General features: G+C 52.3%; 1 protein-coding gene across 1 annotated transcript in view; it reads right to left on the bottom strand.

The window, feature by feature from the left end:
- The window catches only part of RFX1 (regulatory factor X1), a 31378-nt gene extending 20312 nt beyond the window's left edge, over positions 1 to 11066 (bottom strand). The window contains 4 exon segments of the mRNA XM_087816757.1: positions 3672 to 3843; positions 3845 to 4047; positions 9486 to 9563; positions 10966 to 11066. Coding sequence (XP_087672883.1) covers positions 3672 to 3843; positions 3845 to 4000 — 328 coding nt within the window. The 5' untranslated portion in view covers positions 4001 to 4047; positions 9486 to 9563; positions 10966 to 11066.
- Between the last annotated feature and the right edge of the window lie 2806 nt (positions 11067 to 13872).

Genomic DNA, 13872 nt, shown 5'->3' with positions numbered 1-13872 from the left:
AGCTCAGATTGCTTCTGGCCCTGGAGGAGCCCCAGGTACCTTCTGCATTTGCTGGTGTCACTTATCTCCCCCCCTCCGTCCCAGAACTGGCTCACATGGCCCAAAGGCCACCCATAGATACAAAGAGACACTAACATAGGAGAGGGTCACAGAGGGCCCCCCTAGGAAATCCCTGCAAGGGAATAGAGAAGGGGTCGACAGAGCAGCAAGTACAGTTGCAGGGCAGCAGTCAACCTCCCATTCCTCAAAACACATCTAGGAAGCATCGCCCAGTCACCCTTCTGGGGACAGGCTCACTCCTGCCAGAGTCAGGAGCAGAGGGAAAAAGAAATCTCCCAGGACCACTGTAGAAGATGATTAAGCCACCACCAGAGAAGGGATCCCAAGAGTCATGCCAATAGCTCAGAGCACCCTGTAGCATGGTGGGGGGACTGGAGGTAGAGGAATGAAGGCCACCTCCCCAGGCCCCACAGCTAGCAAGAGTCCTGCCGAGACCCAAAAGACCACGCATAACCTTGACCTCTAAGCACAGGGCCTCCCTGGGGTAGTGTCAGAAGGAGCTAGAGGAGCAAAAGGAAAGAGAAGAGGTGGGCTTGGATTTGGGGAGTTCTGGGGCCCAGAGTTATGTGCCCATTCTAGACCCTTACTCTAAAGACCCTGGACCAGAAGGTAGCTAAAGCCAGCACCCACGAGCTCCAGGGCCAATCAATGCCCTAGAACTGGGCAAAGCCCTCCAGCTGTGCCAGACAAGGCCTCCACCTGCTCTTGGTGGCCCAGAGTCTGACTGATTGTGAGGGCTGCACTGGGTCAGGCCAACATTCATGTGGGCGTTCACCAGTCATTCCACAAAGATTCAGTAGACAGAGCCTCACCCTCATGGATAATGGAGGTGGACGTCGTCATTGTCATCACTTCAGGTGGTGATGAATGTTAAGAAGAAAAATAAGCAAAGTAAGAAGACAAGGAATGAGAGTGAGAGTGAGGTGTTGTGGGCGTCAGGGAGGTAGCATCTGAGGAGATTGGAAAAACACGAGGGATGAAACTCCAGAAGGTCTAGGATGGGAGTGCTGCAGGTAGAGGGCACCAAGAGTGCAAAGGCCCTGAGGCTGGACCAAGCCTGTTGGGTTTGTAGAGCCGCAGGAAGGACAGTGAGGTTGGAGCAGGGGGTTGAGGGCACAGGAGGTTGGGTGTTCAGCAGCAGGGGCACAGCGAGTGGGGAGAGTTTAAAGCCCTTTCCTATGGGAGGGGCCACAAGGGAGTAGATGTCCTAGGGCCCAGAAAGCCCAGGCCAGAGTTTCTCAGAAAATGCCCTAGAGCCACCTGCCTTGGAATCAGCTGGGTTGAGCTGGGATGTTAAGGGACCTATGACAGTTGTCAACAGGCTCCCTAACTGCCGTAGGGGGAAACTGTGAAGAGTGAGAACCGAGGCTGGGCCATGGTGGGGGCCATGGAGGCAGGAGAGATGGCTGAATTTAGGAGGTGGAGCCAAGAGGCCTTGTTTGCTTGAGGATGGGTAAGACAGGGGCCAAGGCTGACCTGGGCCTGGGGGTGGTACTTATGAGGATGAGGAAGCCTCAAAGGAAGGTGGACTTGAATTGGGAGCAATCCAGAGTTCCATTTGGCCGTGGTGGCTTGAGAGGCCTGTTCAACAGAGTGGATGGTCACAGGAGGCTGGGCATAGGATCCTGGGTTTTAGGGCTGCAGTCCAGGATGCAGACCTCATTGTGGGTATCGTCAGCATAGAGGTGGCATTAAAAGCAGAGACACTGGACAAGGCCACCATGAAGGATGAGTCACTGGAGTGAAGAGGAGGCTCCAGGTCTGATGAGGTCATTACTGATGAGGTCAGAGAGAGGAGGAAGCAGCAAAGGGGGACAGAGAAGGAGGGGCAGGGAGGTGGGTGGAGACCAGGGCAGGAAGGTATCTCTGGGAGGACAGTGACCCCAACTGGGAGGAAAGGTGTGAGTGGCTGAGGAGAGAGCTTGGGATAAGGAAGAAAGGACATTCCTTTGAGGAATTCTGACTTAAAGGGAAGAGAAGACACTGATGGCAGCTGGAGGGGGTGCAGGGCCTGGGGGGGGGGGTCCTGGTTAAAATGGGAGCTGTTTCATCTTTGTGGCCAGGTGAGAAAGAATGTAAGATAGGGATCGAGGGATGAGGCCGGGATGGCAAGAGCAAGCCCTGGAGGGGGTGGGCTGGGACAGGTGAATCTGGTGGGTGCAGATGGATCCTGAGAGCTGGCAGGCTGGATGGGGGGGGATAATGGGAGTCTTTATCACATAATGACAGCCTGTTCCCAGTGAGGTCAGCAGCAGGTTCAGGGGTTAAGAACACAGAGAGGGAGGTGATAGAGGTGAGGGGGGGAAAGGGAAGTGGGTTTCTCAGACAGCGGGGGGTATGCTAGTGAGAAGATGTAGCAGGATCTCTGGGCAAGGCTGAGAACCCACCAGAGATGTGTGGCCTGGGAACCCTGGCCATACCCATGGCCTGGCCTCAACCCAGTGTGCTCGACATGGCTCTCACACACCATCCCTCCACACCATCTGTGTGACAAAGTGTCACTGCTCTGAGCTTCTGCGTGCCCCCACCCCTTAGCTCTCTCTGGGGACCCTGACAGTGCCAGGAGTCTCCAGGATGCTGCCCCTATGCTGGCTACATCTGCCCATGTCCCACAGGGCCATGTCAATTGCCACATATTTAACTAACACCTATGGTCCTAAACTCAGTCTTGACCTGTCCCTTCCACAGCCCTCTAGGAAGCATTGTGACCTTCCTGCCACTTCCTTTTTCACTCCAAAAGGACTGGGCCAGCCTCAACTGAGGGTTTTGCTGCATCCTCCCCCCTCCTCACAGCACGTTGGAAACCAATAACACCACTCAGTCCTACACTCTCCCTCAGGGTAGTGACTGCCTGTCGGAACCCTCTGCTCCAGGTTCCCTCTGCCCAGCCTAGCCGTCCTCGGAGGAACTGGGGCGTGGGTTAGGTGCTTTAGGCAGGAACCACGGGCACCATGACCCAAGTTTCCTGGTCATTTGCTCCATGGCTGTAAGGGGTGGTCACAGTGAGAAACAGGAACCCTTGGCTACATACTCTTGAACTTGTCCAGCCAAGAGCCCCATTTAGCCCAAGTCCTGCCAAAAATGAAACGGGAGGGGAGGGAAGGTGATGCCTTCAGGCCCTCCAGCCAATCTCCCTGAAGTGCCTTCATGAGCACCTCACACACATCCCCTGAGCACATGAAACCGTTAGGATTCCTTTCTGGATGAGGAAACTGAGGCACGGTAGCCAAGCAGCTGGTGAGCAGTGAGGTCAGGACTACTGAGCAGTGGCCATGTGCTCGCCCTCCTCTCCAGATGTTTATGAACTTTAAACCTTAACTTCACTGCCCAATCCTTTCTTCAAGTGATAGCTTACTTGGGGATAGACAGAAACATCTCTAAAAGCTGCCCTGGTGGGGAGGAATTGGGGGTATAGAGGCCTTCCTGTTTGTCCTGAAAACTCTATCCCCAGAGATGCTCCTCAAGTCCCACCTGGGAATCTTGGAGAGTTTGAAAGCTGCCATCCTGGTGACAGGCACAGTAAGTGACAGCTCTCACTACCAAAATGCTCCTAAAAGCTCCTCTTGGAGTTGTTCAAAGAGCGCCCTGGCCCCACACACAGGTCCACTTACCGGAGACGGTGACCACGATGTACTGCTGGGACACGGAGGACGGGGCAGGTGTGCCAGCCGGCTGTGAGGGCGTGGGAGTAGCCGGGAGCTCCGTCACATACTGCTTCTGGCTGCCCGGTGGCTGCGCCTGGGGCTGGGGGCTCTGCAGCTCGGTGACGTACTGGGGCTGGGGGGGTAGCGGTGGTAGCAGGTGGCTGGGGGGGCTGAGGTGCCGCTGATGGTGGTGGTGGTGGTGGTGGTGGCTGGGGCTGGGCCTGTGGCTGGGCCTGTGGCGGCTGGGAGGGTTGCGGGGCTGCCTGTAGCTCAGTAACGTACGCCTGTGTTGCCATGCCAACAGTGGGGAAAATGATAATAAATAAGGCTTTTTTTTTTCTTCCTTGGGAAGAAGAAGGGGAGGGGGGAAGAGGAAAAAAGAAACAACAAAAGAAGGAAAAACAAAAATTAATCTACAGGCAGAGGAAGCCAGGGACAGCTCCTGGCTCCCTAGAGACACATTTGGGTTTATCACTAACTTAATTAAATCCTGAGGCTGGTGGCCAAATATAACCAACCCATCACTACAGGGGCACTGAGTATGGACCAAGGCTGGTCTGCACCTCTTCCACTCACCCCTGCCCAGGACTCCTGACTTCTTCTGTCCCAGCCCCTGGTGCCTAGGGGACTCCTGTGCCGGGGGGCAGAGGGGCAAGCGACTCAGTCGGGCTCTCACCCAGGGACAAATGGTACAGTTCTCCGAAGGTTCCTACAGGCTGGGCATTGTACTTTACATTATTTCATTTTAAACTGTGTAACAATCACATCTGGGTTTGGGTTTAGTCTGCCACATGATGAGCTGAGGCTCAGAGAGGTTGAGGAGCTTGCCCCAGGTCACAGAGCAGGGAAGCAGCAAGGCTGAGTAGGAACCCTGGGTGCTCTGAGCACTTGATTAATCAGCTAATTGCTGGAAAGGAAAATCTTGGGAAAAGTTGTCTGCCAGCCAGCCCGTGCTAGCTCCCTATATATCCCCTATCTGGGCTTGGATTCTTGGCTGAGTATGATTCCCAGTGGGATGCCAGAAAGGTGTTTGAGTCCAAACCTCTCCTCTAAAAGGCTTATGGCCACAGACACTTCCAGGCCTTTGCCCGGGGGCAGTTATAGGTGAACACCCCAGATGTGAGCTTATCATGGGGAGAGTGCCCTTCTGGGGCTACAGGGCAGGCCCAGCAGCCACTGCTGCTTCTGAGGCCCATCTGACCAGGCAGAGACAGCCTTTCTGGTTGCTAAATGATCATGGTCCCTCTCCTAGGTGCTGGGCTATGCAAGGTGTCCCTCTTGCTAGGCCCTGGCTCAGCAGGGGATGCACTGATAGTTTCTCCCCCGCCCCCCCCGCAAATGCACCCCATTCCCAGCTCCTGAGCAACTGCTGCTTGAGGAGAAGCCCCAGGAGCTCTTTGCTGCGACTGCCTCCTCACAGCAGCCTGGTGAAGGAGGAGCCACCATGCCCATTTTACAGATGAGCAAAGCTAGGCTCTGGAGTGAGCTGCTGAAGGGTGCACAACAAGGGAGGGAAGGATTTGAACCCAGGTCTCTCTGACCTCCAGATGTGCTCTTAGCCCACAGCCCTACTCAGGCAGCCAGGCTCATTTATTTCTCACAATCAGTACACTTTCAGGTGAGGAGACCTGAGGGACCCCCTTCCCTCCCACCCTTACCCTTTACCCCTTGTCCCCAGAGGTTAGCCACCTGCCCTGGGCCCTGGTTAAAGCAGTGGAAATGGTGAGCAGGGAGCCCACCCAAGCAGCTGAGGGATGCTGGGCAGCACAATGGTTCCCCTTTATCTCCCTTCCTGGGACCCAAGAGCTGTTGGAATCAGAGGGGGAAAGATAGGTGAGAAACAAGTCCTGGATCGGGCTGATGCAGGACTTGACCTTGGCAATCTCCTAGCTGTGTGACTTGGAAAAGAGCCTCCCCTCCCTAGACCTCCACAGCTCAGTCTATAAAATGGGAGGACAGTAGGCCTACAATGCAGGGTGGCTGAGGAGTTCAGTCTGGTCGTGTGAGCAAGCTTGGCCAAGCACCCTGCACAGGATAAGCACTTAGGAAATAGCTCAGGTTCACATAATCTCCCAGGGTCCTTTAACAAAGTTCCAGGAAAGAGGACAGAGTTGCCAGTCCTGCCTCTGGGCAGCAGGATACAAAAGAAAAGGGGCTTCTGTCTGTACTTGGATGTGACCACTTGTTGGGCTCAGGGTGGGCCGGGAAGGGGACACAGGGCTCCGCTTTCAGAAGCCTGGGGCTACCTCACCTACCAGAACAGGTCATTAGGGACAGAGGGGCAGAGGCAGATGGGGAGCTGTCCACTAGGCATTGCGGATGGGTGGCCAGTCTCAGTGCTTCCCTCCTGGTAACTCAGGCAGCTGGGGGAGATTGCCCACCTGGAGAGGCAGGAGGCTGCTGTCTGTCATACACAGGGAAAAGACATCTTCCTCCAGCCTCTGCCCTCCCCAAACGCCTTCCTGCCAGCATTAGAGAGGTCACCTCCCAGGGGCTCCTCACACCATCAGGTCCAAACTCTGGCACAGCTCAAGTGCTCAAGTCACTGTAGCCAATCGTCACCCATCTGCCAGGTGTCAGATCCACCTTGACATGAGTCCTGGCCTGTCTCTTAATTCATGAACACATGACTGGCCACAGTTTCTTCATCTGTCACCTGGGTGTGATGAGAACAGCTGATTCATAGGGCTGCTGTAAAAATTCAATGAGATCAGCCCAGCACCCCATAAATGCTGAGAAGTAGAAGTTGCTATTATTATTATTCACTCAACAAATATCTGTGCCATGTGGGGATTAAGGGTTAAAGAGATAGGCACCATCCTTGAGCACTTAGGAGGAGGCACTGAGGGGGAATCCAATTCTGATGTGATCAGCATCACTTGGAGCTAAATTCAGGTTCTCAGGCCCAGAGTCTGGGAGGGCCCTGAAGTCTGTTGTTTGAGCTGCCCACCCCTGGATGATTCTGAGGCAGGTGGTCCTGGGGGCACCTTTTGAGGAACCCTAGTCTTGGGCTTTCTCAGCCCTAGGAAAGCTGGCCCCTCATGGCCCTTCCCACCAGAAAAGGGCTTTAAAAGCCCCACACACCCTGGTGCTTTCTCCTACTCAAGATACAAAGCCTGCAGACCTCATCCCTTCCACTCAGGGGCAGAAGGAGGCCATGAGGGCTGAAAGGTTGAGCTCCAAGGTGGGGGGAGGGGGGGTGGATAAAACAGTTAAACCAACTTTTCTATTGGAGGACTTCTCAGCACTGTCATTGTCAGTCTCCAGGAGGGGCAATACAGGATGCCTAGTTTCCTGTAATTATTTGACCAGGGAACATTTTTTTCCCTCCCATTTGTGGATGACCAGGTTAAGCAGAGTTCTTAAGGGTATTCTCTAGAGAGAAATTAAGTCACAGATCTCTATACAGCATGAGGCATTCTCCATCTCTTTGAACATAAGACCCCTTTCTTGATGGAGCAAAGCACATGAAACACTAAGGGAATCAGTAAGCAAATCTGTTCTTTGGCAATGAAACTGCGAAGAAAAGCACCAATGGCCGCACCTATCTTCAAAGGCAATAGTTATGTTTTTGGAGAATGAATCAATGACTGATCAGTGGCTGGCAAACTTCTGTAAAGGGCTAGGCACTCAATTTTTTTGGCTTTGTGAGCCGTCTCTGTTGTAATGACTCAGCTCTGCTACTGCAGTGTGAAAGCAACCACAGATGATATGTAAACAAGTAAGTGTGGGTCTGTGCCAATAAAACTTTATTTCTAGACACTGAGATTGAATTTTATATAATTTTCACATGTCATGACATATTACCCATTGCCTTTTGATCCCCCCCCAATCATTTAAGAATGTAAAAATCATCCTTAGCTCAGGGGGCGTACAAAAATAGGTGGTGGCCTTAGTTGGTGGCCTGTTTTGGACACCAGATCCTATAACCGAATAGTTTACATCTTAGATGAGGCCCTTCCGAGGAAAAGGAAAGAAAATTCACCCTCTTCATCTGTAGAATGGCTTCAATAAGGAACTTCAGGGGAATGGGGAAAATAATTACACTGATGGGTTGTGGGTTTCCCTCATCCTCTAGATCCCATTAGTTTCTAAGACTTGTCGATAATGCCTCCAAAATAGATCCTAAGGCTGGGCACTTCTTTCCATCTTTATCAACACCGTGCAAGTCTGAGCTGCCATCATCTCTTGCCGGGACCCCTGCCACAGCCTTGTCACTGGCTCCTGGCTTCACTCTTACCTCTATAATGTATAAGATCCTTTGAAAACACAAACACTATTTAAAAGGCTCCAAGGCTCCGCATCACAGAGAATAAATAAAGTCCAGAGTCCTTCCCATGACCTAGAGCATCCTGTGGGATCTGGCCCCTCCAGTTCCTGCCTTTCTCACTCTGGATGTTCTAGCCACAACATCTCTCACTCCTAAAATGCTCCAGGCCTCCTCCAGCCTCAAAACTTTTGCACCAGCTCTTCTAGCTATAGGCATACTCTCCTCACCTCCACCTCTACCCTCCATCACTGGCTCCTTCTTATCATTCAGGTCCCAGCTCATTTGTCACCTTCTTGGATTTTGAGTGCCCCTCCTCCCAGCACTCTGGAACACATACTCCTGGTTTTTTTCTTCCTAGCCCTGTATTTCCTTGTTTGTTTATTTTCTTACTCATAATTCTTCTTCCCTCCATGACCCCAAGGCCAAGAAGAGTATGCACTCTGTGGTTGCTATCTGCAGGCTATGTCCCTGGGATGCTGCCTGGCCCATTCTCTGTCCTCAGCTCCAAGATGCTAAGGGGTGTATGAAGAGGGGAGGGTTCAGAGATACCTTTCTCATGATATCCACACCCCCAGCTTACCCAGCTGGCTCCTGGAAAGTTTGGGGTTGAGTGGGGGTCTGGGGCCCAGGGACAATTTTTCTTTCTGGTTACTTTCCTAAAGCCAGAGAAAGGCCTTAAGAGAGTGACACTTTCCCACTAGACACTGGAGTCCTGGATTCCAGCTCCTGAGATCCCTGTCACCAGCCACATGGCCCAGCCAGAAAGTCAACCTTTCAAGCCACTAGGCTCTCACCCCATTCAAAATGATAAAAATAAATGTAAACGGTATAATTCCGAGGGCTGAACAGGAAGTGACAATCATTATAACAGTAGTAGCTAACATAGTTTGAGCAATTACTATGTATCTGATGCCCAACTTGTATTCTCTTATGAAATCCATAGCACAGTAACACGAGATTAAAATCATTACCAATGATCACTACCCGCCAGCTTAGACTGAAGGAAACTGAAGCCCAGAGAAGTTAAGTATCTTTCCCAAACACACAAAGCTAGAAAGCAATTGATTGTTTCAAAGACAAGCAAACCAAGCCAGTGTTCCTACCCTAGTCAACGGACTCTCTGAGCTTGAGCCCTTTAAATGTAAAAGTTATGGGAGATGGGGGACAGTCAGTAAGACTAGACAATTGGAATAATCTTTCTGCTCAAAATTCCCCTAACACCTGGTGATCTTTCTGGCAATTTGGTTATTTCTAGATTTTTACTGAAAATTTTCTAACTTTCAAGGGGTCCTGTGCCTAGGAAAATTCCCAGCAGAAGTGAACCCCCTGCCCCAGCCTTATCTTAGATGGTTGGGGGAAAGCTTTGGGAGAGCCTGAAATGGGATCCTTCTCCCTGAAGTCTGATTGATTTTAAAAGTGGCAGTTTGGCCTTGGTCAGTGTGGCTCAGTTGGCTGAGCGTTGTCCTGTGCATCAAAAGGTCACTGGTGCAATTCCCAGTCAGGGCACATACCTAGGTTGCGGGTTCGATCCCCAGTTGGGGTGCGTACAGGAGGAGCTGATTGAGATTTCTCTCTCCTTCTCTCTTCCTCTGTTAAAAAAAAAAATCAATAAAAACCTATTAAAAAAGCTTATTTAAAAAAAAATGGCAGTTTGCACACAGCCACTCAGCTCTGCTGATGACAAGCTCCAAAGCAAGATGGAGACTAGGGAAAGTGGACTTGGCCTGGCTGGCTTTAAAAAAAAAATTTTTTTTAATTCTTCCCCAAACTGGCAGATCTTTGTCCCCTGGCAAAGCAGTCCCTCAGATTCTCCTCTAACAAATGTGGAACACTTACTTCCCCTTCCCTCTGACCTCGGTGATCACCCCCTCCTGCCCACGTGGCCCTGGAGGCCAGTAGCTCTTCAGTAACATGTGACCCAATTGACACCAACTTGACTGACACAAAAACATGTCTCTGGCCAAGGGAAGAAACTTAATAAATCTAAGAAACTTCCTTAGGCTCCATTTGCTCCCCATTCCCAGAAAGGGAGACCTGGATGGGCAGAACAGCTAGGAATGATCCTGTCTCCAGTAACAAGTACCCTGCCCTGCGACTACACCGAGAAGCAATCAAGTTTCTGTTCCTCTAACTCAAGTCATTCAAGATCACCCCTCCCTACCACCAGCTCCTATTTCTGCAAATCAAATCTTCCAGGCTAAAGCCATATTCCTAGCCCACAGCTTCTCCACGAAACTTAGTCTCTTTTTGCCTCCTCTCAGACAGAAGGCAGATTTAGGAGAGAACTGCAGAGTTGAAATCAAAACCAGCTAACAGTTAATCTATCAAACACATTCAAAAACAGTAAATGGGGTAAAAGTTCAAAGATAAACCCTAGAGAGAGTCCTGAAAGGAATTAGGAAATCCTGCAATGGAGAAAAGGGGGGGTATGACAATGGTTCTCCCCATTTTACAGGATGAAAAACTGAGGACTCAACTGTGGCAGGCACTGAGTCCTGGAGACGACAGCGAAGGGGGGGGCTTCTGAAGGGAAGAGGCACAGGTGGCCTACCATAGTTTAGGGGAGCGGTAAGACCCACACTACAGCAGCCCCACCCGATTTTCCAGGGTGCACAGGACGGCCCCGCCTACACCTTACGGCCTGGCTCCGCCCACCAACCTCGGCCCCGCCTCACCCCTCCCTAGTTCCTATTGGCCCAACCTCCCCAGACCCGCCCCTCAACACCTCTCGAAATATAAAAGCCCCCCGCCGCGGCCCGCCGACCTCCACTCGCCGCGGGCCTGCGAGCGCCCGCCCCTCGCGGGGGCCGGGCCGCGGGGCCTAGGGCGGGTGGTGTCGCCCCAGCCGAGCCCCGGCCCCCTCCCCCACGGCCCCGACCGTCGCCGCCATTTTGACCGTCCGCCCCTTCCCCCGGGACTATGATTACAGCGACACCCGCCACCCGGGCCCCGCCGCCCTCCCCAGCCCGCCACCCTGGCCGTCCCGGTTACCTCGGCTTCTCCCCACTTCTGTTCGCAGAAGGGCTTTTCAGAGGTCTCGGAGGCGATGTTGGCAGGGGGACGGAACGTGCCGGGGTCCCCGGGCCGGGGGTGGGGGTGGGGATGGGGGTCGGCCGGGCGGTTGTTGTTGTTGACTCGCGTTGCCGGGTTGCTTGGTCGCCACGACTACCGTGGCTATGGCGCCTCCGTTTCCCTCACCGGGGCAACTGTTGCTACCCACCCTACTTACGTCACGGGCCAGGGCCGGGTCCCGGTGATTGGCGACGCCAGGAGAAGTTATTGGACGACGCTGGGCCCTGCCGCTAAGCTATTGGTCATAAGGCACGCTTTTCAACACCCTCTCGACTTCCCGGCGATCTGATTTATCGGCAGCAATGTCCATCAAAGGAAACTGAACCCTCAAAGGCAGCAGAGCCCGTCACTCCCGCAAGGAAGCTGCAGCTAAGAATAAAGGGGTGGGTCTGTGAGGTCGGGATTGGTTTGCAGCTGTAAAACTGCTCTCTGGTTCGACTAAAGGGACGTCAATCTACCCCAAAGGTTTGCCGCGCTCTCTAACTGGAGGCCACGCGCATGCCCAGCACGCAAAGCTAGCTGGGAGTGGTAGTCCGTTCCTGTGTACATACACGCCTTACCAAATAGAAGGTGGAGAAAGAAGAGATCTTTCTCTTCTGACTTCTCCCTTTCCCGGTGGGCCAGTTCTTGGCCTCCCGCACTAATACCAGGGGAGGAATGCGGTGACGCAGCGCTGCTCCTCTGTGACGCCAGCGGTGGGGGCTGGGCTGGGGTTCGATGACGTCACGGGCGCTCTTCCCCCTCCCCCATGGCCGTAGGATAATGAGAGAGACGTGGGGAGCCGGGGTTAGGTTCCATTCCAGGTCTCAGCCTGGGACCGACGCCACTGTCGGCACCTCCGCCTGTTCGGGGCCCTATGCGTGGCCGCTGTGCTCTTTCCCGCTCCCATCCCTATCTGGTCGGTAAAGGTCATCTCTGCCGCGGGGACCACGGCTATCTCGGCCCCTCGGGCGGCGCTGGCGGCCCCGCGAAAGGTCTCCCGCAGAGGACTTAATTAGCCGCTTCGAGCGAGCGATAAGCAAAGGTCAGCTGCCGGCCTCTCTCCGCGGGGGTAGGCGGGCGCTCTCCCGGCTCGGCAGGGCTCCGCCTGCGTTTCCCCTCCCGTCCTCCGTGCCTCAGTTTCCCCACAGAAGGGTGAGCCCTTCAGGCACAACAACCCAGCCATCAAGATAAATATTTTTAAATAATTAATTAATTTTAATATGTCTTTATTGATTTCAGAGAGAGGAAGGAAGAGAGAAAAACATCAATGATGAGAGAAGTCATTGATTGGCTGCCTCCTGCACGCCCCCCCACACTGGGGATAGAGCCTGAAGCCTGAGCAGGTGCCCTGACCTGAATAGGACCCAGACTGCCTGGGTCATAGGTCCATGCTCAACCACTGAGCCATGCTGGCTGGGCAAGATACATATTTTAATAAAATATTTTTTAATATAAACAGTAATGGGGGGGAAATCCATGATGAACAAAATAAAATTTGAAATAAAAACAGTACTGGGATTAGGGTGAGGTGAGTCATGCAAATGCAGGGTCAGTTCTTTACTTTCAAAAAATATATTTTGATCATATATTTTGCATTAATTTTTACTTTTGGAAACAATAATGAGCTTGAGTTTTTTGACATCCCATTAAATTTTGTGCGCTAGTTCCCCACCCCCCCACCCAGACAAAAGAGGGAGGAAAAGAAAGCAAAGGCTTAGCTCCAGGAGGTTCTAATTCCAGTTCTGAAACCAGTCAGGGCTGCCTGTCACTACTTCCACCAATTAAGCAGAGACAAGGTTGAATCCTATATGAGTGTTTATTCCAATAATGGGTCATCCACATAAAATCTGCTGTAGCCCCACCCCCGTAAACCAGCTTCTTATATTGGGTAGAAAGACAAAGATTATATGGGGAAGTAGGCAAAAGGAATAAGAATGGATATAATAGTTCAATCTGGGCTGGGGGTTTGCAAAAAGGTGGGGTGCCTCCACTTCTGGGTGAGGGGATGCAGGCTGGGGGTTGCAAAGGATGAGCACCTCTGAGACTCCATAGTTTCAGGAATTAGGTGGTTAATGTTTCCATGATGATCATTCCAAGGTTAACTCCCGTGTCCCAGTGCATACAACTCTCAGCCAGGTTAGAATGTGCTTTCTCTAATCAGAATAGAACAATCACGGATAACAGAGCCTGAGTAATATTTCTGCCCCTAACCGTTCTGCTGTGTGACAAAAAATGGCTTTTGTTTCCTAGTTCAACCAGCATTACACTTTCTCCTTGCCAGGCACAGGCTGTAAAGTGAAGAAAGCAGACAAGCCCTTAGAGTTTGTTCTAGGGGAGGCACAATTATGAGTGAAATTCATACATAAAATAAGTTTATAAGGGCTGTAGGGGCAACATTAGATGGCATACTGAAGAGTGAGAGGATGCTGTAGCCTATGTTACTTGATGAGGGGTTGTGGCAGGCAGCTAGGCGGCCTTTCCTCCCTGAGCACATCAGCAGTCATGCGGCTCAGACCCCCTGACCTTTCAAACGGCTGGTCATGGGGTTTGCACCCTCCCCTGACCTTTCTTCCTCTGGCATGTTGTCTGTCATGTGGGTTAGACCCCCTTAGAGGAGAAACTAACAAGGGGGCCGGAGAATACCGGCATTAAGCCCAATACATCTAGGCCTTAGTTGTGTTTCAGCTCCAGGCCCAGAAAAGCAGCAAAACCAGACAAGCGATGCCATGGCTGACGTCAGGACCAGCTGCACGGACTAGTGACCCCCTGCCCTGGCACAAACCAATCGGTAGAGACCATAACCCTGAAAGGACACACCTGGAAAGCTGGTGAGTATTCTATTGG

This window comes from Miniopterus natalensis, chromosome 4 (assembly GCF_054644295.1).
Source record: "Miniopterus natalensis isolate mMinNat1 chromosome 4, mMinNat1.hap1, whole genome shotgun sequence".
Classification (NCBI taxonomy): Eukaryota; Metazoa; Chordata; class Mammalia; order Chiroptera; family Miniopteridae; genus Miniopterus; species Miniopterus natalensis.
Note: the sequence above shows the minus strand (reverse complement) of the source record. Positions and strands in the feature narration are given on the sequence as shown.